The sequence below is a fragment of the Neoarius graeffei genome, chromosome 7, assembly GCF_027579695.1.
Source record: "Neoarius graeffei isolate fNeoGra1 chromosome 7, fNeoGra1.pri, whole genome shotgun sequence".
In the NCBI taxonomy this organism is placed as follows: Eukaryota; Metazoa; Chordata; class Actinopteri; order Siluriformes; family Ariidae; genus Neoarius; species Neoarius graeffei.
In genome coordinates this window covers 63481909-63509779 of record NC_083575.1, presented here as the reverse complement: position 1 = coordinate 63509779, position 27871 = coordinate 63481909, and the positions used below count along the sequence as shown (strand labels likewise).

At 41.3% G+C, this 27871-nt stretch overlaps 1 protein-coding gene across 1 annotated transcript in view; it reads left to right on the top strand.

Annotated features, from left to right (window-relative positions):
- LOC132888892 (cilia- and flagella-associated protein 46) overlaps nt 1–27871 on the top strand; it is a 251873-nt gene that overhangs the window by 24876 nt on the left and 199126 nt on the right. The window contains exons 3-14 of the mRNA XM_060924987.1: nt 3409–3540; nt 3737–3801; nt 7976–8140; nt 8242–8365; nt 8583–8671; nt 22685–22831; nt 22928–23027; nt 23136–23234; nt 24009–24199; nt 24362–24590; nt 24753–24873; nt 25612–25732. Coding sequence (XP_060780970.1) covers nt 3409–3540; nt 3737–3801; nt 7976–8140; nt 8242–8365; nt 8583–8671; nt 22685–22831; nt 22928–23027; nt 23136–23234; nt 24009–24199; nt 24362–24590; nt 24753–24873; nt 25612–25732 — 1583 coding nt within the window. The remainder of the gene's footprint in view (nt 1–3408; nt 3541–3736; nt 3802–7975; nt 8141–8241; nt 8366–8582; nt 8672–22684; nt 22832–22927; nt 23028–23135; nt 23235–24008; nt 24200–24361; nt 24591–24752; nt 24874–25611; nt 25733–27871) is intronic.

Here is a 27871-nt window from a genome sequence, read left to right as displayed (position 1 = left end):
TCATGTGCTCTGTACCAAAGATAAAAAGGACAATCCACACTGTTACCAGCAACAAGTCCAAAAGTCAGGGTCTGTCATAATTTGGGGTTGTGTCAATGCCCAATGGCAAAGGTAACTTACACTTCTGTAATGGCAGCATTAATGCATAAAATTACATTGAGATTTTAGAACAACATATGCTGCCTTCAAGGCGACATTCTTCACACATTACAAAGGCATAGCTGCGGAAGAATAGAGTGCCTGTCCCCTCTGTTCCGAATAAAGAATGTGTGGTGAATTTTGAAACGAGAAACACCTTAAGACTTGTTTGCAGGAAGAATGGGACAAAATAACACCTGAGATGCTTCATTGCTTGGTGTATTCAGTCCCTTAACATCTTTTAATTGTTGTGAGAAGGAATGGCAACATTATAAAATGGTAAATATTTTACCATCCCAATTTTTTAAAATGTGTTGCGAGAATCAAAATTAAAATGTGTTTGTTTTGAAAAAAAGCCCCCAATAAAATTCATGAGGTAAAACATCAAATAATATTGTTTTGAGTACAATACAGGTCAAAGATTATTTTCAAATCATTGTTTTCGGTTTTAATTTCAATTTCAGCATCCCATCCCAACATTTTTTTTTATTTTAGGGTTGGAAGTTTGAGATCATATATTTTTACACATAGACTATGATCACATCCTGTACATGTAGAATTTCAGTATGGAGTTGAACTGGTTAGGAACCTACTAATTATTTGTCCATCTATCCATCCATTTTCTATACTGCTTATCTGTCAGGGTTGTGGGGGAAGCTGGAGCCAATCCCAGCTGAAATTGGGCAAGAGGCAAGATGAGATGAGATGGCCTTTATTGTCATTGCACAGTCACCCATACAACGAAATTGACGTTCCACAACTGAAGGTGTATTAAAAACACATAAGAACAAGAACATACATAAAAACAAGAACACATAAAAACAAAATATTGGTCATGTCATGAAAATGGAACAAATAAATAAATAGATAAAATCAAGGTAGTTAAAAGTTATTGCACTTCATAAAAATAGCAAGAATATTTTAGCAACCCATGTGTGTATTAAGTGTCCTGACAGCCTATGGAAAAAAGCTGTTTTTCAGTCTGTTTGTTCTGCTCTTTATGCTCCTGTACCTCCTTCCAGAGGGCAGCAGGCTGAGCAGGTGGTGTCCAGGATGGAGGTGGTCGCAAATGATCTTCCTAATTCTGGAGATACATTGAGAGCTAGCAATATCATCCAGGGACGGCAGAGGATAGCCAATTGTCTTTTCAGCTGACCTTATCACCCTCTGCAGCTTTTTCTTGTCAGCCGCTGTGCAGCCAGCATACCACACAGTGATGGAGAAAGTCAGCACACTCTCAATGGTGGAACGGTAGAAGATCACCAACAGCCTCTCCTCCAGTCTGTTCCTTCTGAGGACTCTCAGGAAGTGGATTCGTTGTTGGGCCTTCCTCACCATGGCTGTTGTGTTAGCTGACCAGGAGAGGTCCTCAGAGATATGAGTCCCCAGGAATTTAAAGGTGCGGACCTTCTCCATGCAGTCTCCATTGATGTAGAGGCGAGCGGGGTCAGCTTTGTGCCTCCTGAAGTTCATGACCACCTCCTTTGTTTTCTTGGTGTTGAGAGCCAGGTTGTTTTTGGCACACCACTCTGCCAGCTGCTGCACCTCGTCCCTGTAGGCTGACTCGTCCCCTCCAATTATGAGCCCCACCAAGGTGGTGTCATCCACAAATTTAATTATTGTGTTGGTGGGGTGGGTGGGAGTACAATCATGGGTGTAGATGGCATACAGGAGAGGGCTCAGCACACAGCCTTGTGGAGAGCCGGTGCTGAGCATGAGGGTGGAGGAGCTGTGAGCGCCAATCTTGACAGTCTGTGGGCAGTTTGTAAGAAAGTCTTTGATCCAGGCACAAGTGGCTGGGGGAAAGTCCAGGGCAGCCAGCTTATCCACAGGGATGATGGTATTAAAAGCCGAGCTGTAATCAACAAAGAGCATCCTTACGGTGGTCTCCGGCTGTTCCAGGTGGCTCAGAGCAGTGTGGAGGACTGTGGAGATGGCATCATCAGTAGATTGGTTTGCTCTATATGCGAATTGATATGGATCAAAGGCAGGAGGGAGGCAGTCTTTAATGTGATGTGACATTAGTCTCTCAAAGCATTTAGCAACTACTGGTGTTAAGGCAATGGGTAGACCCTGGGCAGGTCACCAACCTATTGCAGGGCTAACACAGAGACAAACAACCATTCATACTCACATTCACCCCTGTGGGCAGTTTAGAGTAGCCAGTTGACCTAATCCACATGTCTTTGGACTATGGGAGGAAATCCATGCAGGCAAGGGGAGAACATGCAAACTCCACACAGAAAGGCCTCATTTGGCCTTTCGAACCCAGAAACGTCTTGCTGTGAGGTGACCGCGCTAACCGCTGCACCACCATCCCGCCCCTGATTAATTCATATTCAGAAATATAATGTTAAAAATATATCAAAACAAACCACAAATAATTGCTATTAAAGTAATAAAAGCTAAGTGCTCTTCAAGCATGTACATACAGTATATTTCTCTCCCATTATAATAAATCACATATTTAAGTGTATATCACGGGTAAATTCAGGAGCAAGATCAATGTAATTCTCCTATTTTATATTAAACTTTGGTCAAATATCTGTCACATTTTGCATTTTGTGCAATTTTTTTTACCTTGCACAATACCAGAAAAATTCAGTTGAAATCAAGCCATTTGAGGCGAATTGGTCCGCCTCTGAAAAAACTTGCCATTTGGATTTCCCGGGAAACATTGATTTTCGTGACATCACGTGCGGGACTCCTCCCTGTGAATCCTACGTCAGCGCTGGTTTGTTTATGAGAAAACGACCTGGTGGTTTTCTGCAAATTTCTTCAACGTTATCACGTAATTATTAAAATGGTTAACAGGTGTATCGTAGGAGGGTGTAGCAACATTACATTCTTCATCCAAAGGTGAAGTAACATTGTGCTCAGGTGACAATTCCATATTTCAATGCAAAATTGCTAGCTGCTAAACTTGGTCTACACAGGCTGTGCACTGAAACCGTGCAAGCTCGCGCAGCCTGCTGGCGCTTCCGCAGGTGACGTCACAAATCTGGCTCCAGACTCCCTTGGGATTTTTCCAGACGCGTTTTGTTATTTTATTTTTTTCTGCTGTAGACAGATGGCCTTGTGCAAAATTACCCTTCTGGATGAGTGTGTAAAGGGACATTCTTTCATATAAAAAACCCCGAATTTGGTCCAGGATATGCACTTTAAGGGAGATTTTAATAAGGTGGTGTGGTGAATGCAGCAATGGGCTGAAATATTCGTCTTCTGGACTCAGAGTGTATTCAGTCGTTTTTGTGTGTGTTGTTGTTTCAGCTGGGATGTAAGGAGATCACAGAGGACTGCCTAATGATGTACTTGGAGCACAAACCCCCACCTAATCAGTTTCTGTGCCGCGCATACTTCTGCCAGGCTCAGCTGAACTTACCACGCACTGTTGCCTCTGTGGTAAGTAACCATGCTTCCTGGATTCATCAGTCACTTCTGGCTAATATTATGTAAGGAGCATGTGCATCATAGATCATGAGAGTATAGATCTTAGTGCATGCTTAAGCACTGTAGACTGTAACATTTTTTAAATTTTTTATTCTTGAGTGTTTCACAAGAAGCAACATTTTCTTGTTTCTTTGTGTTCTATTTCCAGGAGGACATGGATAGAGCTGTGACATACTATCTGAAGGCAATAGAGACAGCCAAAGACAAGCCAAGGTAGGCTGTGTAGTTACAGAAGAAAGGATTGAGATATAGAGATATCTCTATATTTCCCATTACAGAGATATTTCCCAGTTCTTCTCCTTACTGTTGGCATCTCATATAATGTATGCTATTAAAGCATGATTGAAAATAATGTTGCACCATTTCTCCAGGAGTGCATCACAAAAAAATGCTATTTTGTCTGAGCTAAAAAGCAACAAAGTTAGGTATATTTTGGGACATAATCTTAGAAAGGTGGTGAAAAAAACAGCCTGATACAAACCCTGTAGCAGCTAAGAAAAATTACATTTAGAAAACCTGAAAAGACCAATAATCAACCAGAGTAATATTTTTACACATAATCCCAGTACGTTATAGATGTGAAAATCTGGAGTAAGCCTTCAGTGGTTAGTGATGGATGAGGTACAGTTGAAGCAAAAATATGTTTGATAGGATACGCACTGTATATTCTAATGCCACAACCATTTTTGTAACACATCACTTTAATGGTCTCTGTAGTATCTCTATACCTACTATATTTCTTAACCACAACCACATATACTGGTATAATACAAATAGGCAACCCCAAGTCTCATGTGTTAATAAGAGAAAATAAAATGAGTCATACTGTAGATCACAGATTCTTTTCTTGAGGTGTTTCTTGATAAGATCTTTCTATCAGTTAAATTAGCTCCCTAATAGAGTCTTCAACTGTCCTTTTGGTTTGATTATTCTCCTTTGTACCCACAATAATTGCTTTGATTTACATGGAAACTGGTCACTATGCTGCCGAAGCCTTTTGCAAAGTCTTTGAACCATGGTCTGAGCATGGCAGAAATTGAGATGTCCTGAATAATCAGACAGCAGTACTCATGAGAGAGCAGTAGCACTGAATAATTGAACTAGGCTCAGTTTCCCTAAAGCACTGCTGCGTTAAGATAATCTTAACTGCTAGAAAGTGTTCAAAGTAATGCTCCTCGGCCATCTTTTGGGACAACACGCCCTGAATAGTTCATTCCCATCCCTGCTTTGCCATTTCTTCTTTCTCTGTTCTATTCTCTTTAATGCTCACCATGGCATATTCCTTGATGTTATTTTACAACCCCAATTCCAAAAAAGTTGGGATGCTGTGTAAAATGTAAATAAAAACCGAATGTGATGATTTACAAATCATGGAAACCCTATATATAATTAAAAATAGTACATGCAGTAAACAACACATCAAATGTTGAAACTGAGAAATCATATTGTTTTTTTGAAAAAGATTTGCTCATTTTGAATTTCGTGCCACCAACATTATTCAGAAAAGTTGGGACGGGGCAACAAAAGACTGGAAAAGTTGTGTAATGTTAAAAAAAAAAACTAATTAGGTTTATTGGCAACAAGTCAGTAACATGATTTGGGTGTAAAAAGAGCATCCCAGAAAGGCTGAGTCTTCCAGAATTAAAGATGAGGAGGGGTTCACCACTCTGTGAAAGACTGCGTGGGCAAATAGTGCAACAATTTAAGAAAAACATTCCTCAATGTAAAATTGCAAAGAATTTGAGGCTCACATCATCTACAGTACATAATATCATGAAAAGAGTCAGAGAATCTGGGGAAATCTCTGTATGCAAGGGACAAGGCCAAAAACCAGTATTGGATGCCCATGTACTTTTGGCCCTCAGGCGACACTGCATTAAAAACAGACACAATTCTGTTGTGGAAGTTGCTGCATGGGCTCAGGAACACTTCCAGAAACCATCATCTGTGAACACAGTTCATCACTGCATCCACAAATGCAAGTTAAAACCATATATAAACAATATCCAGAAATACCACTGCCTTCTCTGGGCCTGAGCTCATTTATGATGGACTGAGGCGAAGTAGAAAACTGTCCTGTGGCCTGACAAATCAAAATTTGAAATTCTTTTTGGAAATTATCGACACTGCATCCTCTAGGCTAAACAGGAGAACCATCCAGCTGGTTATCAGTGCACACTTCAAAAGCTACACACATGGCATGGGTAGCTTGCATTCTGTAGGTATTACAACTCTATGTATTTATTCACGTTTTATACAGCATCTCAACTTTTTTAGAATCGGGGTTGTATTTTTTTTTTCACTTTTATAATTTACATTTATATTTACAGCATTTGGTAGATGCCTTTATACAGAGTCACTTACCGAAGTGCTCACAGAATACTAAGAATACTATTAAGGTGTATGAACACTAAGAATATTTTTGGGGTCTAAGAACAGTAAGAATACTATCTACTGAATACTGAATACAGTAAGAATACTAAGAATACTAAGAATATTATCACGGTCTATGAACAGTCAGAATACTATCAGGGTCTAAGAATATTAATAATACAATTATTGACACCTTAACGATCTTTTGGCCATTGCAAAAGTAGAAAAGACTTTCAATACATAAATTGTGCATGAATAATTACTCAAATTTCCACTGGAAAAAAATTAGTTGATTCCCAATTATTTAGCGTATCAGATCACATGACACTGTTCCACAATTATCAACACCTTTGTCCACAGTTACCGACACTGTTCCACAATTATCGACATCCAGATGATTATTTATTAAAAAAATTATCGGTATGTGGTATTAAGTTAACAAAACATAGTTTTTATTTAGAATTTGTTTTCCATAGACTTATATTTAGTACAAAATATATTTTATATAAATATATTGATGTTGGTGCTTATGTAAATGAGGAAGTAATTCTAATGTTTGTAAACAAATGAACTGATAACGTTTAACCTGTGTCAGAAAATCTTTTTGTTCCACTTTCTACCCACTTCCTAAGAATTTTCATAGATCACATTTTGTTAATCATTCCTTGTTGTTTGTATTCATTTCTAGTTTTGTAGTTTACCAGTACATATCAACAGGCAACTGACATTGTAACCACACGAAAATACAGGTCAAAGGTCGCATGTCACTCCTCGAACTAAAACTTTATATTTTTTCATCTAAAAATATAAAATGTCTACTGATATTGCAATATGTAGTAGATATTTACAACAAACTGCAAAAAATATTTTCTGAATGGAATATAAAAATCTGAATATTTCAAGCATGTAATTTTTTATACGCTAGGAACTTAATTCTGGTCTAATTCTGTTTTTTGCAATAGGATCCCACATATTCTATAAGCATTTCATTCTGTTATGAATCAGAAAAAATGTTTTATAAATCACAGCACTTTTATTTTTTTAAAAGTACTTCATCTGCTTCAACAATGTTACACAAAAATCGATCCATAACAGTTGTAAATGTCACTTAATTCCACAGGGTGTCAATAATGGCGGACACCAGTGAAAGTGATCACTATTATTGACACCTCACGTGACTTCTCAAATGTGCGTTTAGATGCAAAATGGCGACTGCCAAATGAAAGAGTAAGAAATAAAGTAGGTTTCAACAAGGATATAATGAAATATTGGTGAATTTGATAAGTAAAAACATGTCCATGATCTTTCTGCCATGCTTATCTGTGATGATAACATCCGGGTTTTCCTCAATTTGCTGATCATGCTAAAAAAATTCCATCTCCGGTAACGAGCTGTGTCATCAGACGACAAGCTCAAAGGGCGAGGGGGGGGGTCATCCAGTTGATTAATTAACTAATAATAACTGTTGTAACTGAAACTCACCTTTGTAAAATTGTTTTTATTGGTAAATTTGAAAAAGTGTTGATAATTATGGACTGTTGATAATTGTAGCCACCGCTCTATCAGGGTCTAAGAATACCACTGAAGTCTAAGAATAGTAAGAATTTTATTTAGGTGTAAGAATACTATCAGGCTCTAAAAACAGTAAGAATACTATCAGGGTCTCAGAATACTATCAAGAGCTATGAATACTAAGAATATTATTAGAAACTCCTTTTACACAGGCTGTTCAAGGCAGAAGTCTTACGCCTTTATTTCACCGCTTTTTCTGAAAAAACTTCTGTACTGTTCCACTTTTGAGCTGGAAATATTGGCAGTAACAGAGCTGGAATCAGTGTCTGTGTAAAAGTGATAGCCGGCACATTTCATACTATCAGGGTCTAAAAATAACAAGAATACAATGAGAGTCTATGAACACTGTCTAAAATCCTGTCTTTATTGTTTTTATTGTTGTAGATTTAACTCTCTCTCACTTTCATTCCATCTCTTTCTCTCCTCCCTCTCACTTATGCAGATACCATTTTCTAGTCTTCAATGCTTCTGTTCTGTACCTTCAGGCAGTGCGAACATTCCTACGGCCTGGCTGGCGGCGGTACCTGGTCTCCTCTCTCACACAGGTGCTCAGTGCTCTGGAGGAGGTAGTCGAGCCTGACTATGCCTGGCGGGCTGAACTGATGATGTAATATGAGCTTTAGATGTTTTGTAGTTTGTTTTTTGCTGAGCAAACTTAGTGGCATGTGTTGGGACTCCTTTTCCAAATACCCTTGCTTTTATGCTCAGACTCCTTGTGGAGTGCCTGGTGGATGCTGGAAAACAGAACGATGCTGCTGATTTTTCCAAGGTCACCTCTGACTTTATAGAGCAGCACACACCTGAGCTGTATCCCCGAATTTTTTCCATACAGGTAAATAATTTGCTCTCCCCTCTGGTCAATTGCACTGTTTATTACATTCTGCTCACACAGCTGAGGACCCCTGACTGTCTTGGTCTCGGCAATATGCTCCCAAATGAGCCCATTTCCTTTTTTGTTCCCTTATTTTTCAGTGTGTCAGTTCCTCAGATGTGTTTCAAATTTTATAATTGCTGTTATGTGCTGACATTGTGTTTGACATGATTCACAGGTGCAGTATGATCTTATAGATGTCTCCAACATTTTAACAAAAGCAAGTCCAAAATTACTTGCCATCTATAAACTGCAGAAGCTTAAAAAGTGAGTTGACTGATTACACTGCATTCATTGAAATTTCCACCCCCCCCACACCCCGCCCTTTATTTCTAACTGATAAGAACGTAAGTATTGTGTATTATGTGCCTGTGGTATTACCGTAAATATTACTTCTGTATTATATAGCATTTTGTTTGATGCATCTGTAGAGACTCATTTTGTGCTTGTTGTTGAATGTAGTACATATGAATTATAGTTCCGTGTTTTAAGGGTGGTGAGAAAGATCCAAGAGCAGAACACAGACCAGTAAATCCAATAATAAAAAGATTTAATAGGAGTAAAAAATAAACCAAAAAAAAAACACCTATGAGGCAGGCAAGGACAAAAAACGCTAGCATAAAAAATAGTCCAGACAAAAAACTTGAGACAAAAATGTGGCTCAACAAACATGAAAAAAGGCAAAAACGTAGTGCAAAAAACTGACAAGAAACAGGCAAAACAGAGAGCAAAATCCAAGAAGCAATAATGGCGCAGAGACGACGTGAAAAACCAACGAGACGTTCTGGCAAGGTCCCCTTCTGAGAATGGGCTTTTTATACACAGCAGAGCAAACCAGGAAGTGAATGCCGGCAAGATGAAAGTCCCGTCCCAGATCCGGATTAGCGCTGAACTGGGAGATAATAAATCTCTGGAGTGGAAGTCTGGGGCGGAGCATGACAGTACCGCCCCCCCCAACGAGTGCCTCCAGACGCTTTAGGAAGAGCGTCAGGGTGTTGCCGTTGGAACTCAGTGATAAGTGTTGGGCCCAGTATGAACCTGGCGGGGACCCAACTTCTCTTCTCAGGACCGTAACCCTCCCAGTCCACTAGGTATTGGAGTCCTCTACCTTGCCGCCGCACTGGAGACCAGAGGTTTAAGTTGAGATTCATGAAAGGTGGGGTGAACATGTCGCATGGTGAGTGGTAATGCCAGTCTAACAGAACATGGGTTGATTACCTTCTTGATGAGGAAGGGTCCAAGGAACCTGGGTGCTAGCTTGCGAGAGACATTCCTAAGTGGCAGGTGGCGTGTGGAGAACAAAACTTGTTGACCTACTCAGTAGGTGGGGTGCCTTGGAGCGATGTTTGTCGGCCCGCCTCTTGGATGCGAGTGCAGAGCGAATGAGTCTTCTCCGGGCCAATGCCCATGTCCTCCTGCAGCGGTGTATAAAAAGCTGAGCTGAGGGTACGGTGACGACCTCCTCTTGGCTGGGAAACAGTGGTGGTTGGTACCCTAGTGAGCACTGGAACGGAGAGAGACCTGTGGCAGAGGAAGGGAGAGTGTTATGGGCATATTCGATCCAGGGTAGCTACTTGCTCCAAGAACTGGCATCCCTAGATGCCATGCACCTGAGTGCAACCTCCAAAGCCTGGTTCGCCAGTTCTGCCTGGCCGTTGGTCTGTGGGTGGAAGCCTGAGGAGAGACTACAGATGGCCCCAATGAGTTTGCAGAAGGCTCTCCAGAACTGTGCAGTGAACTGAGGACCCCGGTCAGAAACAATGTCGGTAGGCAGACCATGTAGGCAGAAAACGTGGTAGACGAGTAGTTCTGTGGTCTCTTTGGCTGAGGGGAGCTTGGGCAGAGGAATGAAATGGGCGGTCTTAGAAAAACAGTCAATGACAGTGAGGATGCATGTGTTGCCACCTGAGTTGGGGAGTCCTGTGACGAAGTCCAGGGCGATGTGAGACCAAGGTCGATGTGGAGTCGGGAGGGGTCTTAGCAATCCGGCAGGGGGTCGATTGGCTGTCTTGTTCCGGGAGCATGTGCCGCAGGCTGCCACAAACTCCTGGATGTCCTCCTTGATGGATGGCCACCAAAAGCGCTGCTGGATGAGTGCCAAGGTTTGGGCGGCTCCCGGATGGCAGGCCAGCTTGGAGCCATGACCCCACTGTAGCACCTGGGTTCGCACAGGGCAGGGAACAAACAGATGGTTAGGAGGAGTGTTGTTGGGGTTACCTTCACCGGGGTCCTGCCCCCAGGGCCTTCTGCACAAGCGTCTCAACCTCTAGAATGGCGGCTCCCACCAGGCAGCGTTGAGGAAGGATGGTCTCGGGCAGCTTGGACTCCTCTTGGTGGGAAGAGAACATCCTGAACAGGGCGTTGGGTTTGCCGTTCTTGGAGCCTGGGGGGTAGGAGACCGTGAAGTTGAACCGGGAGAAGACGAGAGACCAACAGGCTTGATGGGAATTAAGGCGTTTGGCGGACTTGAGGTACTCCAGATTCTTATGGTCAGTCCAGACTAGGAAGGGGAGCTCCGACCCCTTGAGCCAGTGTCTCCACTCCTCCAAGGCTAGTTTAACAGCCAGTAGTTCTCAGTGGCCGATGTCGTAATTCCGTTCGGCTGGGGATAGCTGGCGGGAGAAGGAGCATGGGTGGACCTTGTCGTCACTGGCCCTCTGGGATAGTATAGCTCCGACCCCTGACTCGGAAGCGTCAACCTCGACAATAAACTGCTTGGTTGGATCAGGTATGGTGAGAATGGGTGCTGTGGTAAACCTGTGCTTGAGCCTGGAAAAGGCTTTATCTGCTTCCTTCCCCCATTGAACTTGGTCTTGGTCAAGGTCAGGGCTGAGAGAGGTCCAGCCACCGTGCTGAAGTCGTGGATGAAGCGCCTGTAGAAGTTGGCGAACCCCAGGAAGCACTGGAGCTCTCGTCTCAAAGATGGGGTGGGCCAGTCAGTGACTGCCTCCAGCTTAAGGGGATCCATCTGGATCTTTGTTGGAGAGATGATGAACCCCGGGAATGAGACAGAGCCTTGGTGGAACTCGCTCTTCTCCGCCTTAACAAACAGCTTGTTCTCTAGCAGGCTTTGAAGAACCTGCCGGACGTGACCCCAATGTTCCTCCAGGGAGCGAGAGAAAATCAAGATGTCGTCCAGGTAAACGAAGACAAAGGTGTTAAGAAAGTCTCTCAAGATGTCATTAACTAATGCCTGGAATACCATGGGTGCTTTAGTCAGACCGAAAGGGACTACGAGGTACTCATAGTGGCCTGTGGTGGTGTTGAAGGCCGTCTTCCACTCGCCCCCTTCCCTGATCCTAACTAGGTGATAGGCATTGCATAAGTCCAGTTTAGTAAACACCTTAGCTCCCTGGAGTAGTTCGAAGGCTGTGGTCATGAGCGATAGTGGGTAGTGGTTCTTGACCGTAATGGCGTTGAGACCTCGAAAGTCAATGCAGGGATGGAGTGACTTGTTCTTCTTTTTGACGAAGAACCCCACCCCTGCTGGAGAGGAGGAAGGGCGGATGATCCCAGCTACCATTGACTCCGTGATGTACTTTTCCATGGCCTGTCGTTCAGCGGGTGAGAGTAGAGACATCCCTTGGGTGGCACCTTCCTGGACAGGAGGTCGATCCTGCAATCGTAAGGCCTGTAAGGAGGGAGGGACACTGCTCAGGTTTTACTAAAAACTGGCTTGAGGTCCAGATATTCCGGAGGCACGTGAGAGAGGTCTGGAAACTCACTGGCTGAGGGCTGTGGTGGTTTGGCAGGAGGCAGAGCAGAGTTCAGGCAGGAGGCCAGACAGGAAGGACTCCAGCCTAAGATGGTGTGGTCAGTCCAGTTTAAGTGGGGGTTATGCTGCATCAAACAGGGTAATCCAAGAATAACGGGAACGTGAGGGTTGTTCATGACGTGAAGTTGTATCATTTCGGAGTGATTGCCTGAAATCCTTAGGGTGAGCGGGGTGGTGAGGTGAGTGATGGTGGTCAAGCCAGTGCCATTGAGTGTCAGGACGATGAGAGGGACCTCGAGGGCGAGTAACGGGATTCCGAGATCCTTGGTGGTGGCGGAGCAGATCAGGTTCCTGTCTGCCCCTAAGTCGATGAGTGCCTGAAGATGGTGATGCCGGTTGTTGTGCGTGATGATAACGGGGAGCAACGGTCGGTCAGCAGGGGACTGGTTCCGAGCATTGCCCACCAGGGCCCCTCGGTTAACTGGTGGGCTCATCCTTTTTAGCGGGCAGGCTCAGCAGATGTATCCTTGCTGACCACAGTAGAAGCAGGCCCCCATGTTCTGCCGGCGCAGTCATTCCTCGGCTGACACCTGTAACCGATCTACCTGCATGGGTTCAACGGACAAGATGGGAGGAGGCGAGAAGTTGAAGCTGAGGCGGCTCTTCTCTCTCCTCCGTTGTAGGACCCGAGCATCGATACGATTGGTGAGGTCCATGAGAGTGGCGAGGTCCGACGGCAGTTCCTGAGATACCATTTCGTCCTTGATGACGTTGGACAAGCCATGTAGGAACGCGTCAACCTGGGCACTCTCATTCCAGTCGCATGACACCGACAACATCCGGAACTCGATGGCATAGTCCGAGGTAGATCGGGGCCCCTGCCGCAGCTCCATGAGCTCCCTAGCCGCTTTCCAACCAGACAGAGAGTGGTCGAATGTTCACCTCATTTCCTCAGAGAACTCCTTGAAGCTGGAACAAAAGGACGCGTTGGCGTGCCAGACCACTGTTCCCCATTCCTTGGCCTTGCTGGTGAGGCGCGTGATGACATAAGCTACCCGGGAGCGTTCTGTGGGGAAAGCCATAGGTTGTAGCTCCAAGATCAGTGAACAGTGAGACAGAAAAGATCTGCAGGTACCTGGTTCCCCGCTGTAGGGCAGGGGTAGGCACGGCTTGGGAGTGCTGGAGTTGTGTGGCTAGAAGGTTGAGTGAGTTGGACAGGGTGGCCTGGTTCTGGGTGATCTGCTTGAGTTCCTGTTGGTGGGTCCCGAGGAGGGCTCCTTGCTGCTGCATAGCCGTTCTCAGATGGTTCAGTTCCACTGGATCCATGTTGGCCAGAAGGTACTGTTAAGGGTGGTGAGATGTGGTGAGCAGGATCCAAGAGCAGAACACAGACCAGTAAATCCAATAATAAAAAGATTTAATAGGAGTAAAAAAATAAACCAAAAATAATCCAGAAAAAGCTAGGGACAAAGAAAACGAGGCAGGCAAGGACAAAAAACGCTAGCATAAAAAATAGTCCAGACAAAAAACTTGAGACAAAAACGTAGCACAGCAAACATGAAAAAAGACAAAAACATAGTGCAAAAAACTGTGACAAGAAACAGGCAAAACAGAGAGCAAAATCCAAGAAGCAATAATGGTGCAGAGACAACATGAAAAACCAACGAGACGTTCTGGCAAGGTCCCCTTCTGAGAACGGCCTTTTTACCGTATACACAGCAGAGCAAACCAGGAAATGAATGCCGGCAAGATGAAAGTCCTGTCCCGGATCCGGATTAGCGCTGAACTGGGAGATAATAAATCTCTGGAGTGGAAGTCCAGGGCGGAGCATGACACTGTGACTGTTGCATTGTTTTTACTTTCATGTACTTGTTCTGACACTAAGGATGCCCTTAGAAGCTCTAGTTGTATTAACACATCTTCTCTAGTGAGATTTGCCTCAAGGCAAAATGTGGACGGTTATGTGGACCAATTATTCACCCATGGGTAGAAAAGCCATACAGTGCATAGCTGTATACTGTGCAGTTATGCTTAAATTTGCAGAACAATAGGAAATCATAGTTACCTTTTCTGGAACTGCAAAGTTTGAGACAGCTTTTATGTATTTAATCAGTCTTTTCTCATACTTTTTGACATATAACTCCAATTCCAAAAAACGTTGGGATACTGTGTAAAACATAAATAAAAACAGAATGTGAAGATTTGCAAATCATGGAAACCCTATACTTCATTGAAAATAGTACAAAGACAACATATCAAATGTTGAAACTGAGAATTTTTATTGTTTTTTGAAAAATATATACTCATTTTGAATTTGATGTCAGCAACACGTTTCAGAAAAGTTGGGACAGGGGTTACAAAACACTGAAAAAGTTGTGTAATGCTAAAAAAATGAATTTGGTTAATTGGCAACAGGTCAGTAACATGAATGGGTATAAAAAGAACATCTAAAAAAAAGAGCATCATTAATGTTGAATGATGTATACACATTTCAAGGCAAGGCAAGTTTATTTATATAGCGCATTTCATACACAGTAGCAGTTCAGCGTGCTTTACAGAGGTAAAGGCAAAACAGTAAACAATAGAAAATAAAGTTACATAAAATAAAGGGGGAAGAAGAGAGAAAAATAAAAATAATATAAGAATTAAACAATAGTAGAAATAAAATAATAAAATGAAGTAAGAGTTCAGTAAATGGAAAAAAACATGCAAAGACTGTAAAAGTTAAGTCAAGTTTAAAACATGTAAAGATGATGATATTTATCAGTTAGCAGAAAGTATCTGAAAACAGCTTGGTCTTTAGTCTAGATTTGAAGCTGCCAACAGCAGGAGCATTTTTGATGTCCTCTGGGAGTTGGTTCCATAGCTGTACTGCATAGTAGCTAAAAGCTGCTTCACCACACTTTGTTTTAACAACAGGTTTTACCAGTAAATTGTGCTGCTGCGATCTGGTAGATCTGTTTGGGTTAGGCCGCTGCAACATATCAGAGAGGTAATTGGGCCCTGTACCATTTAGAGATTTGTACACCAGCAGCAATGCTTTAAAGTCAATTCTGTAGCTTACTGGAAGCCAGTGAAGGGACCTTAGAATTGGAGTAATGTGCTGTGCTCTTTTTGTTCGTGTGAGAACCCTAGCCGCTGCATTTTGAATCACCTGAAGTCGTTTGATGGTCTTTTTTGGCAGGCCTGTGAAAAGGCCATTGCAGTAGTCAACCCTACTAGAGATGAAGGCATGTATAAGTTTTTCCAGATCATTTTTTGACATAAGTCCTCTTAGTTTGGAAATGTTTTTTAGGTGATAAAATGCCGATTTAGTGATTGCTTTCATGTGACTGTCAAAGTTTAGCTTGCTGTCAATGAAAACACCAAGATTTTTAACCATATCTTTTGTTTTAATCCCCTTTGTGTCAAGAATAGTGGTAATCCTGAGTCTTTCATCTTTTTTCCCAAATAGAATTACTTCTGTTTTATCTGTGTTCAGCTGAAGAAAATTTTGTGACATCCAGTTGTTGATTTGGTCGATACACTGGTAGAGACATTCAAGGGGGGCATAATCATTAGGTGATAGAGCAAAATAAATTTGGGTGTCATCTGCATAGCAGTGATACAAAATTGAGTTGTTCTTGATAATTTGTCCAAGTGGGAGCGTATAAAGGTTGAATAGTAATGGTCCAAGGATCGACCCCTGGGGGACACCACAGTCGATATAGCAGTATGTTGTGATCAACAGTATCAAAAGCTGCACTGAGGTCCAGTAACACCAGGACTGATGTTTTGCCTGCATCAGTATTAAGACGTATGTCATTTATAACTTTAATCAGCGCTGTTTCAGTGCTGTGATTGGCACGAAATCCTGACTGAAAGTTATCAAAACAGTTGTTTGATATCAAGAAGGCAATTAATTGATTGAAGACGATTTTTTCAAGGATTTTCCCGATGAGTGGTAGATTTGATATTGGCCTGTAGTTGTTCAATACTGAAGCATCCAGATTATTATTTTTAAGTAGGGGCTTTACAACGGCTTTTTTCAGGGACACAGGAACAATGTCAGTCTCTAGGGATGTATTTATGATCTGAAGCACATCTGTAATTATGAGGTGAAGAACAGACTTAAAAAAGTTGGTGGGCAGAATGTCCAATTCAGATGTTGAGGAACTGAGATTTTGTACAGTTTTTTCAAGAGTCTCGTAATCAATCAAACAAAATTCTGACATTGTGTTGAAATTGTCTGTCTGTGTCACTGGTGATTGCAGCTTTTCAGTTATTTGCAACTGAGATATATTATGAGCAATATTCTGCCATACTTTATCAATTTTACCTTTGAAGAAGGATGCAAACTCATTGCATTTATTAACTGAGAGAAGTTCAGGTGCTAATTGTGGTGGGGGATTAGTTAGCTTCTCTACTGTTGAAAATAGCACATGGGCATTGTTCATATTCCTGTTGATGTTGGAGAAGAAAGACTGTCTTGCTTTACCAATTTCATAATTATATTTACAAAGCATCTCTTTATGGATTTGATAATGGATGTGAAATTTAGATTTGCGCCATTTTCTTTCAGTCTTGCTACATTCTCTCTTTAGCAATTTAACAGCTGGGTATTGCTTCCATGGTGCTTTCTGCTTGTCATTGACTCTCTTTTGATTTTGAATGGAGCAATATCATCCATAATTTGGGTCATATTTAAATTAAAAATTTCCAGTAAGTCGTCTACAGAGTCTGACATTTTAGTTGAGATCCATGAGAGAGCTTGCTCAAAGAGAACACGTGTTGTCGTTTATGACTCTCCTACCCATAGTCACTGAGCTGTTCTGAATGTGAGGGGACATAGAAACATCAGAGAAAACACAGAAATGGTCAGATAAGGCCAGGTCAACAAGAGTAATAGAAACAGTAAGACCCTTTGCGATAACGAGGTCAAGGGTATGACCACGAGAGTGGGTCAGCCGCTGTACATGTTGTACTAGGTTGAAGTTGTCAATAAGTGCAAGTAGTTCTCTGGCATACTGGTAAGTGTTTTCGGGATTATCTACATGCAAGTTAAAATCCCCAGATATAATAAGACAGTCAAGCTCTAAGCAAATAACTGACAACAGTTCACCGAACTCTTCCAGAAAATCTTTGGCTGAATGTCTCAGAGGCCTGTAAATAGTTAATAACAATATGTTAGGAGAGCATGTAACAAGTGCACATAAGTGTTCAAAGGATGTAAAATCACCAAGTGAGGCCTGTTTACATTGAAAAGAGGCTTTGAATATATTTGGAATCCCTCCACCTTTCCCATGTCGGGTAGCACTCATGAAATTAAAATTTGGGGGAGCTGCTTCAATAAGGGTAGTAGCACTCTTTGCTTGATCCAGCCATGTTTCAGTTAGAAGCAAAAAATCAAGATTGTGTTTGCAAATAAGATCATTAATTAAAAATGACTTGTTTGAAAGTGATCTAACGTTCAGAAGAGCTAGCTTTACAGAAAGTCTAGAAGTAATATCCGCTTGGGCACTCTGATGTTGTTTTGAAACAGGAAGGAGACTAGACTGGTTTACCCCCTGGGTTAAATATGCTCTATGTTTTCTATTTCTTATCAACACAGGAATAGAGAATGGCATAGGCATACTGGGTCCCAGCTTGTTTTCAAAACTACACCCAATGCAGGGACCCACAGCACATCATACAAGACTCTCTGTATATTCCATGAGATTGGGAGGGGGAAGGATTGGAGATGTCATGTATTTTGTAGATGGTGAAAAAGATTGGTAGCCAGCTGAAAGTCCTGGGCGAACACAGTTCAGTCTGTTGGTTGATTTTCGATGAACTGGGTACACTGCTTGTCGCGAATGATTTGGGCTGGAAAAAGAGAGTGCAGCCATTGGCAGCAATCTCTGCATACTTTTAGGGAAATCCATGCAGGGGGGAGACAAGGATGGTACAATAAAGTCAGAAGAGCAAGACTGAGATTGGGACTTTGGTGAGGTCTTTGTGAATGTGTCTCCATGACTGTCTCTGTGGTGACTGTCTCCCTGACAGTCTCTGTGATACTTGCATGAGGTCGAGATGTGGATGATGCAGCCTTGGCATGATTGTCTTTGGTCAGGTCCTCAATCTGGATGGACGATGCAGATATCTGTGGCTGCCCATTGTTAACAACATGCTCACATTCTCCATGTGATTGTTGATGTCCTTGGCAGTCTGCCCCAGATGGTCCTTGGCAGTCTGCCCCAGATGGCTGTGTGTCCTTGTTGAAGCATCTCTTCTGTGCTTGCATGGGTAGTTGTTTTGGCTTTGCAGAGGTTTTGTTGATATCTGTAACTGGGTCAGTCTGTGAGCACTTATCAGCAGTTCTGCCCAATGTTGGCTGAGAAAAGAATGCATGCTGGAGAGAGAGGCTGTAGTGATCAGCCAAAACTTTGGTCCCAATCCGGCTGAGTTCAGTGCTATTTGGCCTGAAGAATTCTCTGCGATTCCAGAAAAGGTTAAAATTGTCTATGAAGTTCATATCAAATGAAAAACAAGTTTTTCCAAGCCAGGTGTTAAGACTGAAGAGTCTAGTAAATGCAAAACTTCCCCTTGCAGGGAGTGGGCCACTGATAAAAGATTGTATTCTCGTCTTATAGAGGTCAGAAAAAAGTTTTCTGAAATCATCTTGGACAAACAGCTGTTCTCTGAAAACATTTTCTCCCACATGCACAACAAGACGTTTGATAGTTTTATGCTCAGACATGAGTTTCAAAATGCTGTCTTTGGTGTCAGAGATGGATGCATTTGGAAGGCAGCAAATAATCATCCCATGTCCTTTTAAATGTCTTACAGTGGAATCACCAAGAACAAGGGTTGTGGGATCAGGTGGTGTTATGAGCTGCTTTTTGCCTCTTCCCACAGCTCTTCGGTTGTGGTGCGATCTCTTTCTATGATGTGCTTGTCCGCCTGAAAATTCCGCTTCCACATCCCTGAGGCATTCAAATTTGTTCTGAAGCCTTATGGGCTGTGGATTTTCCATAGGACTGTAAATCCTATTGTAGTTTGTAGACCTAGCTCTATTTCTAATAGCATGGCTGTGGAGCATGGGTTTCATAGTATCAGAACGAACTGGTGTTGAGGTAATTACTCTTCTGTTTTTAGTTTTGGGCCTGCCACCCATCGTGTGCCAGTTTTCTGTACTCACATTTTGCTCTGTTAGATCGATGTATTCATCCACTCGATCTGCAATGCCATCGGCCTGTTGGGGTGCAATCTCTGCGTTCTCAGCCACTGTTTCTGTACTCCTTTCGTGAGATATCTCTCTTAGTTCATCCGTCTTTGGCAGGGCATCAATCTTTGATTCCAGGATAGAAATCCTCTGTTCTAGTTCTGTGCATTTTCTGCAGGATCTCCTGGATTTTTTGCCCCCTGGCATTTTGTTTTAAAAGCTAACGTATCTTGTAAAGGTGAAAAATAAAATGAAGAAATAGTGGAAATTAAGTGAAAAAGTAAAAAAAAATAAAGAACAAGCAGGAGCAAAGCAGGAGCAAAGCAAAGAAGCGTCCTACTCACTTGAGTAGGCGGAGCAAAAAAGTTTCAGAACAATATGCTGCCCATCCATTATCTGTAGCCACTTATCCCATTCTACAGGGTCGCAGGCAAGCTGGGTGAGAGGCCACCCTGGACAAGTCGCCAGGCTGACACAGAAACAAACAACCATTCACACCTACAGTCAATTTAGAGCCACCAATTAACCTAACCTGCATGTCTTTGGACTGTGGGGGAAACCAGAGCACCCAGAGGAAACTCACGCAGAGAACTCCACACAGAAAGGCCCTCGCCGGCCACTAGGCTCGAACCCAGGACCTTCTCGCTGTGAGGCAACAGTGCTAACCACTACACCACTTCAATATGCTGCCATCCAGACAAAATCTTTTTCAGGGAAGGCCTTCATTCTTTCAGCAAGACAATGCCAAACTGCTTTCTGCACATATCAAAGGTAGACTGCATTTCAGATTTTTCAAGTGTAGGTCATAAAAAGAATTTTCCATGATACTCAATTATTTTTGTTTAGCGACTGAAGTCGAATCACATACTTCCAATTTTATTGTTTTTTTTTTTTTTAAATAGAACAATTAATGAATTTAGGGCTACGTGGCCCTAAATTCTGTTATTTTTTCTTGCTTCGCCATGACCCAATTCAAGATACTACGTCATGCATCACGTGGTGGGCTTACCCTATTCGTGCAAAGCATTGTGGGATACAAATTTGAAACAGGAGAGGAAAATGGACGGTGCGAATGAAACGTGAAAGACTGACTACAGTAATGGAAAATGAGAAGAAAAGACGTTATGTTGTGAAGGAAAGGAAATGCAGACCCCAACTAATAAATATTGGTGGTCAGTGAGCATCTCGTGTTGGTGACATCAGCTGTTCGTTTAGCGACAGAATGATGTAACTGTCAGTGCACGGTCAAGGTAAACCTGTAGATGGCAGTAATGCACCATTGGATGCCAGCTGCCCTAAAACTTAAAAGAAGAAGAAAAAGAAACAGGTAAACCTGCGCATGCACACACCAGACCTCCTCTGTCTGCTTGAGTGCACAAAGTGAGCGATTTCATGCACATTTTCTCAGGAATCCCCTCAAATTAAATAAATAACTTCTCAGCCACAGAATGGACAGGTGTTTTTTTTTTATTGCAAAAATAAAATATATATCACAATGACCAAATTTCAAAGTGAACTAAATTTCACCGGTTTTATGAAATCGAAAGGCCGTAGAGCTTTAAAACTGCATAGCTTTGTAGTAAAAGAGTCCGGGTGCTAAACTGGCGTGCCTGCAGTCCAGACCTGTCTCTCATTTAAAACATTTGGTGCATTATGAAGTGCAAAATATGACAAAGGAGACCCCAAACTGTTGAGAAACTAAAATTGTATGTCAGGCAAGAATGGGACAACATTTCTCTTTCAAAACTACAGCAATTGGTCTCCTCAGTTCCCAAATGTTTACAGAGTGTTGTTAAAAGTAGAAGTGATGCAACACAGTGGTAAACATGCCCCTGTCCCAACTTTTTTGAAATGTGTTGCTGACATCAAATTAAAAATGAGCATATATTTTTCAAAAAACTAATAAAATGTCTCAGTTTCAACACTTATGCTGTCTTTGTGCAATTTTCAATGAAATATAGGATTTCCATGATTTGCAAATTATCGCATTCTGTTTTTATTTACAGTTTACACAGTGTCCCAACTTTTTTTGGAAATGGGGTTGTATTTGTCATGTACTGCCCTTCTCAAATCATTTCTGAAGAATGAAAGGGCCATGACAAAACTTCTTTTCTGATCTTTGTGTGTGTGTGCGTGCGCGTGTGTTTTGCCTTATGTTTTGGATTCCTGAGATTTCATTTCACATTTTTCAGATTTACATTTTATTTTTGCTGGTTCTTTTATTCAAACCCATGGGAGAGTTTGCTCTTGGCTGTATAGGTATAACTGTATTTTTAAGGGGCCAAGCTTGGAACCCTGTTGTTTTCATTAGGATTTGGCTTCTTCTTCTTCTTCTTCAGTAAAACTGATCATGCAGGCCAAACCATAGGTCTTACAGACATGAAATGTGGTCAGAAGCCAAATTTGCTTCAAATTTACTTTATCATTGAAATATCGCCCCAAATTTGTTAGTTAGGTCTCATATTCCACCCACTACGGAAGCAAATGAAATTACCCATGCCCACCAGAAGGGGGGATATAATAAATGAATTTACCTTTTGGTTTATATCTTCACAAATGTAGGAACAGAGTAAAATGTGTTTTATTGGCAGAATTCCTCAGTCCTCCTGTATCTTCTCGCCATATGGTTTAATTATTTTTTTTTAATTTTCTTTAAAAAACATTTTTCACACTAGTCCTAAGCTGTTTATCTGATCAGCATAAAATATTAATTCTGTCAACTGGAGAGATTGCTGACAAAAACATACTGAAACAGTTTTGATTGGCCAAACCGTTTAGCTACTACACGTCAGTGAAATTTTAGGCTATTGCATGTGTACACTTAAATAACCATATTTCCTGATTGCAAAGTCAAATTTCTATCAATTTCTCAATAAATATATGGTCAGTAGGACACTCTCTGGCCACCCTTCAAATTCCATAGCAGTTGGTCCATAGGGCACTATAACTAGAAAATGCATGTATCTCCTCAACCATCTGATATACAAAGATGAAATGTTCTTTGCTTTTTAGATTCAAATAACTGTTTCTCAGGATGTAAGTCCTATGAAGCTAAAATTTGTTGTACTGCATTGTTGTACTAATCTGGTAATGGATTTCTACTGTTGAGCAGGTTACTTAAAAAAAAATGGGGCTCTTCAGCTAATCACATTGCAGCACACACTTCACAGTTTTAATATTAAGCTACCATCACCAAATTTTAATAGTATGTCCATCTACAGTTGTTTTACTGTTCTAAGCACATGGAGCTTGGCCCCTGCAGGTCACTGCTTATGACTGTAAATCTGACTATAACCCTGCAGTTACTGCATCATTTCACACTCAAAACGAATGGAGGTAAATGATGTACTGGATTGTTAGTGTATATTTCTGCTGTTTCCAGCATGGCTGTGAATGAAGACAGAAAAGAATCTGGTGAACTGAGGGAGATTTTTCTCCTACTGACTCATTCATCCCAGACCCAATCACCTGCCTCTAACTGTTATAACCCTGATACTGATTACCATCCTCATATCCCATTGTCTGACAGGTAAATCTGATAGCCTATGACATGAGTAGTGTAAACACATGAAAATGTATACATGGTAATATGAGTATGCTGTAGTGATCAATAACTTTATGGCAGGATTGAGCTCCTTTTGGAGCTGGCCTTTCTCTCTCTACAGTTGAAAGAGTATTTCATGGCTGAGGAATGTGTAAAGCAGCTAAAGGACATGGATGACACTGTGAGTGGACTGAGTGCACCTTAGTCTTTGTAATTTCCTTAAAGAGTTACTTATTACATCTAATTTCAGTGAAGTAAAGAACAAGATTGTGCTTTTTTTTTAACGCAGACTGTTGGACAGCGTATCATGGTGGAGTGTGTTGAATGTGAACTGGCCCTTGGTCAACAAAATGGCAACATTGATGACTACACCAAAAGCAGTGTGAAGGTACTAGTATTTGATTTTATTTCGTGCAGCTTGGTTAATGCATTAGCTTTGTGCGGTGATAATTCATAGTGGTTTTATAATTAACATCTGTGATATTCCAATGGAAAAAGCGTTCATATTCACAAACAGTTGTTCTTGGAAGGACAAATTAATATTTTCTTTTCTTTTTTTTTTGGTAATGTACGGTACCTGTCTGATATCAGGAAGCAATTCATAAATGTAATTAGAACTGAACTATAAGTACATTTCACTGCTGTACTCTGCTTCAGGTTGCTCGAAACTCTCTGATAACATCCAGAATTCTTCCCTTTGTCCCTCTTTCCATTCCTCCCCTTCTTCATCTCTTCCCTTTTCCCTGTGTTTCTTTCCTCCCTACACTCCCACAGATGCGCTCCTTTCATCACGTGACCAAGCTGACTGAGATTAATTTTGCAAGCATGACTCAAAGTCATACTCAGATTAAATACATTATAAGCGACATACTATAATAAACAAAGAAAAGAAGCTTTATTCTGAGTTTTAATATCATGCATACATAGCATAAAAGACTTGTGAAAACTGACTATATTTTATTTAAACAAATAAATAATCCTGTGTGGTTGTGTAGGTTTTTGGAGGTTTGAACTGATAAGCTTTGGTCACTACAATTTGATCAAAATGGTTATTTTTTTAATGTAGTAAGTGAATTCAGGCTTCAGCAGGTGCTTTCAAATGCACACGGATAATCTGTATGTACCATGGATTGTTCAACCTGGATGTGTTTTCTGTTCTCAGGTGCAGTTAAGTGTAGTAAGCAGCTTGGAAGCATTGCTCCTCAGGGCAGTCAGAGAGGGAGATGCTCAGGTGACGCAGAATGTGTGTGCTGCTCTGTGGAACAGCTGCTTACCTCTGCTCCAGCATAATCTTCGGAAGAGCCTTAAAAGCCCTCTGCTCACACTCTCACAAGCCCTAGAAAACATCAATAGGTGTGTATGTTTGTGTGAGGAGACCTGTTGCTTATACATATTTTAATTCCATTATACTATTCATGCCTCTTTTCAATCAGTGTAAGTAAGATTATTTGAAAATAATGTAGTAAATACTTATTCAGTATTTCTTAAATGTACATTTTCTTTGTGTGTCACTAGCATGTTTCTGGACATGCGATGTCATATCCATGCTGAGCTGGCTGCTATAGAGGAGGAAGCAGAAAAGTTGGAGTCTGCAGTACAACACCTCCAGGCAGCACTGGACCTGGATGAGAGCGGCCTGTTCCAACAGCGTCTGTCCTTCTCCCTTCACCTCCTTCAACTGCGCAGCAAACTTTATAGCAGTCCCACACGTCCAGAGGACCAGGCAGCCATGCTTATCCAACAGGTCTGATCACTTGCGTGCTACACAGATTATTAGTCCTATGCTTTCCTATCTTGGGTTTCAATGTAGATATGTTGAACCGTAAGGAGCAAGCAATACAATTAATGCTAGAATTTTCACCATTGTTAGGAAGTAGTGTTTTTTTTTTTTTTTTTTCATTTGAAGACAAAAGAGTGGCTGGGTGATGAACCAGCGAAAAAGTGGCACCCTGTGCTGGTTAGTGCTGGTATTGCTTTGGCACCTGACACCTTCCAGATGGTCCTGGATGCAGACAGCACAGCAAAAGGTATTATTGTGTCAATATGTTTAGCTTTTGATGTTTAGGCATTGGATGACTGGGTGGTAGTACACACAGCAGTTAACAAGCACTTTACAGATGCTTATGTGGGGCACCATTCATATTGCTATTGGCACTTCCTCCCCACCACCACACATTCACTCTATATCACAGCTCTGTGGCAAATGGATACCTCTGAATGATGTTTCCTCATCCTATGCTAGTGTTTGACAGTGATAATACACAGTATCTGTGTAGGCTGAAGTTTGCAAGCACATAAACATAATTTTGAACCAAACAAAATCAGTTTTGTATTCAGTATAGTTATATAGATTCATTTTCCAACACAGAAAAATCTTCAGGACAGAGGGCTTTGCATTTTGTGCATTCACAGTTATGTAACAAACTGCATTTCATGAGAGAGATTTCATGAGGGCACGGTGACTAAAAATAGACGAAAGGAATGATTTTGCATTCTTTAATACATAAAAATAGAATTAACAACATGCTGTGGTATAAGACGAATAAAACACTCTTTGACATGCTCTGTGACATGGTAACTGCATCACATCACCTCGTTATTGAATATTTTCCTATAATAGCACACCCATATGCTTTTATTCGTTACTTGGCTGTGTTTCTCAGATTATTTGGTTCTGCATCTTTTAAATAATTTTCTTCTATACAGTTTGGCTGATACTACTTTCTTACTTTGTTTTCTTTTGTATGTTTAATATTTAATGTCAGGTAGCCGACTACAAGACAATGTGGAGCAACTTGCTGCTAAGGCCAAGCACTACAGGACCTGTGTACAAAAAGTAGAATGTCATCTTGCCAGGCTGACGAGAGACACAGATGACCGTGAGAGGTATAGGGATACTTGAGCTTATGTCTTTCCATACAAATTTACTCTCAGAATGTCAGATATCAGTGTGAAATTTGAGTTATAGTCGGATCTATGTTCTTAAGTTGGAACATCATAAGAGTGTTGCAAAAAGTTTCATGGACCATGTGATGAGAACATGTGAGACTGCACTCTGTGATTCACAGGAATCCATGAGGAGCTCATTAAGAGGGCCAACACCAGAACCAGTTCTATTCAGAGAGAAAGAACATACCGTTAAAAGTAGCTTGGTCTAGAAAGCACTAATTATTTATTGTAGCCTAATCTAGATGCTTAACTAAATATGCATGTTTATAAAAAGGTTATTACAGTTAACGTACACAAAAATTAAAACTATAATAAAGCTTTTTTACAAGTTAAAATAATATAAGATGCAACTTAGCAAAAAAAAAAATACTGCCTCTAAACTAACTGGAAAAAAAACTTAAAAAGGTAGAATGATTTCCATTTTTATTTGTCTGTGCAAAGTTCACATGTCAGGTTTAGTGTGAGTGGGTGTATTGTGGGAATTCTAAATTTGAAAAACAATAATGCTACTAGCAGCACATTGTTGTTCTTGTATACAAGTTCTGTTAATTTTTTGCAAAAGATAATTAAAGTGCTCATTTATATGAACAGTTTTTTTTAATCACATGGATAGTCAAAAAATAAATCTTGACTGTACAGAAACATTAGCTTAGTCAATCGATATTCGATGTACAAACTCCATTTCCAGAAAAATTGGGATATTTTGCAAAAAGCAATAAAAACAAAACTTTGCTGTATTCATGTGAACCTTTATCTAACTGACAAAAGTACAAAGAAAAGATTTTCAGTAATTTTACTGACCAACTTAATTGTAGTTTGTAAATATCAACGAAGTTAGAATTTAATGCCTGCAACACACTCAGAAAAAGTTGGGACAGAGGCATTATTGCTATTGTATTACATCACCTTTCCTTTTAATAACACTTTTTGATCATATGGGAACTGAAGATACTAAGTGTTGCAGTTTTGCAACTGGAATTTTTGTCCATTCTTGCTTGATACAAGACTTCAGGTGCTCAAAAGTCCATGGATGTTGTTGTCTGATCCTCCTCTTCATGATGTGCCATATATTCTCAATATGAGATAGATCTGGACTGGCAGCAGGCCAGTCAAGCACATACACTCTATGTCTACAAACCAGGCTGTTGTAGCCCATGCAGAATGAGGCCTGGCCTTGTCCTGCTGAAATAAGCATGGATTTCTTGGGAAGAGATGTTGCATTGATGGCAACATATGTCTCTCTAAAATCCCAATATACACCTCCACATCAACGGTACCTTCACACACATACAACTCATGCATACTGTGGGCACTGATGCCCCCATACCATTACAGATGCTGGTTTTTGCACCTTTCTCTGATAACAAATACCCCTTTTCCACCAAATCAGTTCCAGGGCTGATTTGGGGCCAGTGCTGGTGCTGGTTCACAACTCGTTCAACTTGCGAGCCAGCTGAGAACCAGTTTGCTTTTCCATAGCTCGCGGTGCTAAGGGAAGCCACGTCATTACGTTGTTGTATACGTCAGTTACGTCGCTGCATACGTCAGTTACGTCTCTACGTTTGCATAAACCTTGGCGCGAATATCGAAGCAAAAACAACATGGAAGAAGCAGCAGTAGCAACAACAACAACAATAATAATGGATGACTTCGCGTTTGTACAGCTGCTGTTTCTCGTCGCTTAAAAATGTCGATCTTTCGCAGTCTTGTTATTGTTGTTGGTCTTAACAACTCTGCCCCCCCCGCTGACGTAAGCGGTTCTTTCCTCTGGCCCAGCAGAGAGTTGGTGCTAGCCTGGAACCAGTTTTTCTGGCCCCAGAGCCAGTTCTTTGTCAGTGGAAACAGAAAACCTGGTTCCAAACTAAGCACTGGCCCCGAACCAGCCCTGGAACTGCTTTGGTGGAAAAGGGGCAAAACTGGATGGTCACGTTCACCTTCGGCACGGAGAACTTGGCATCTGGTTTTTCCGAAAACAAGCTGAAATATGTACTAATCTGACCACAGCAACATTTCCATTGTCTTTCAGTTTATCTGAGATGAGTTCCAGTTCAGAGAAATCGGTGGCGCTTCTGCATA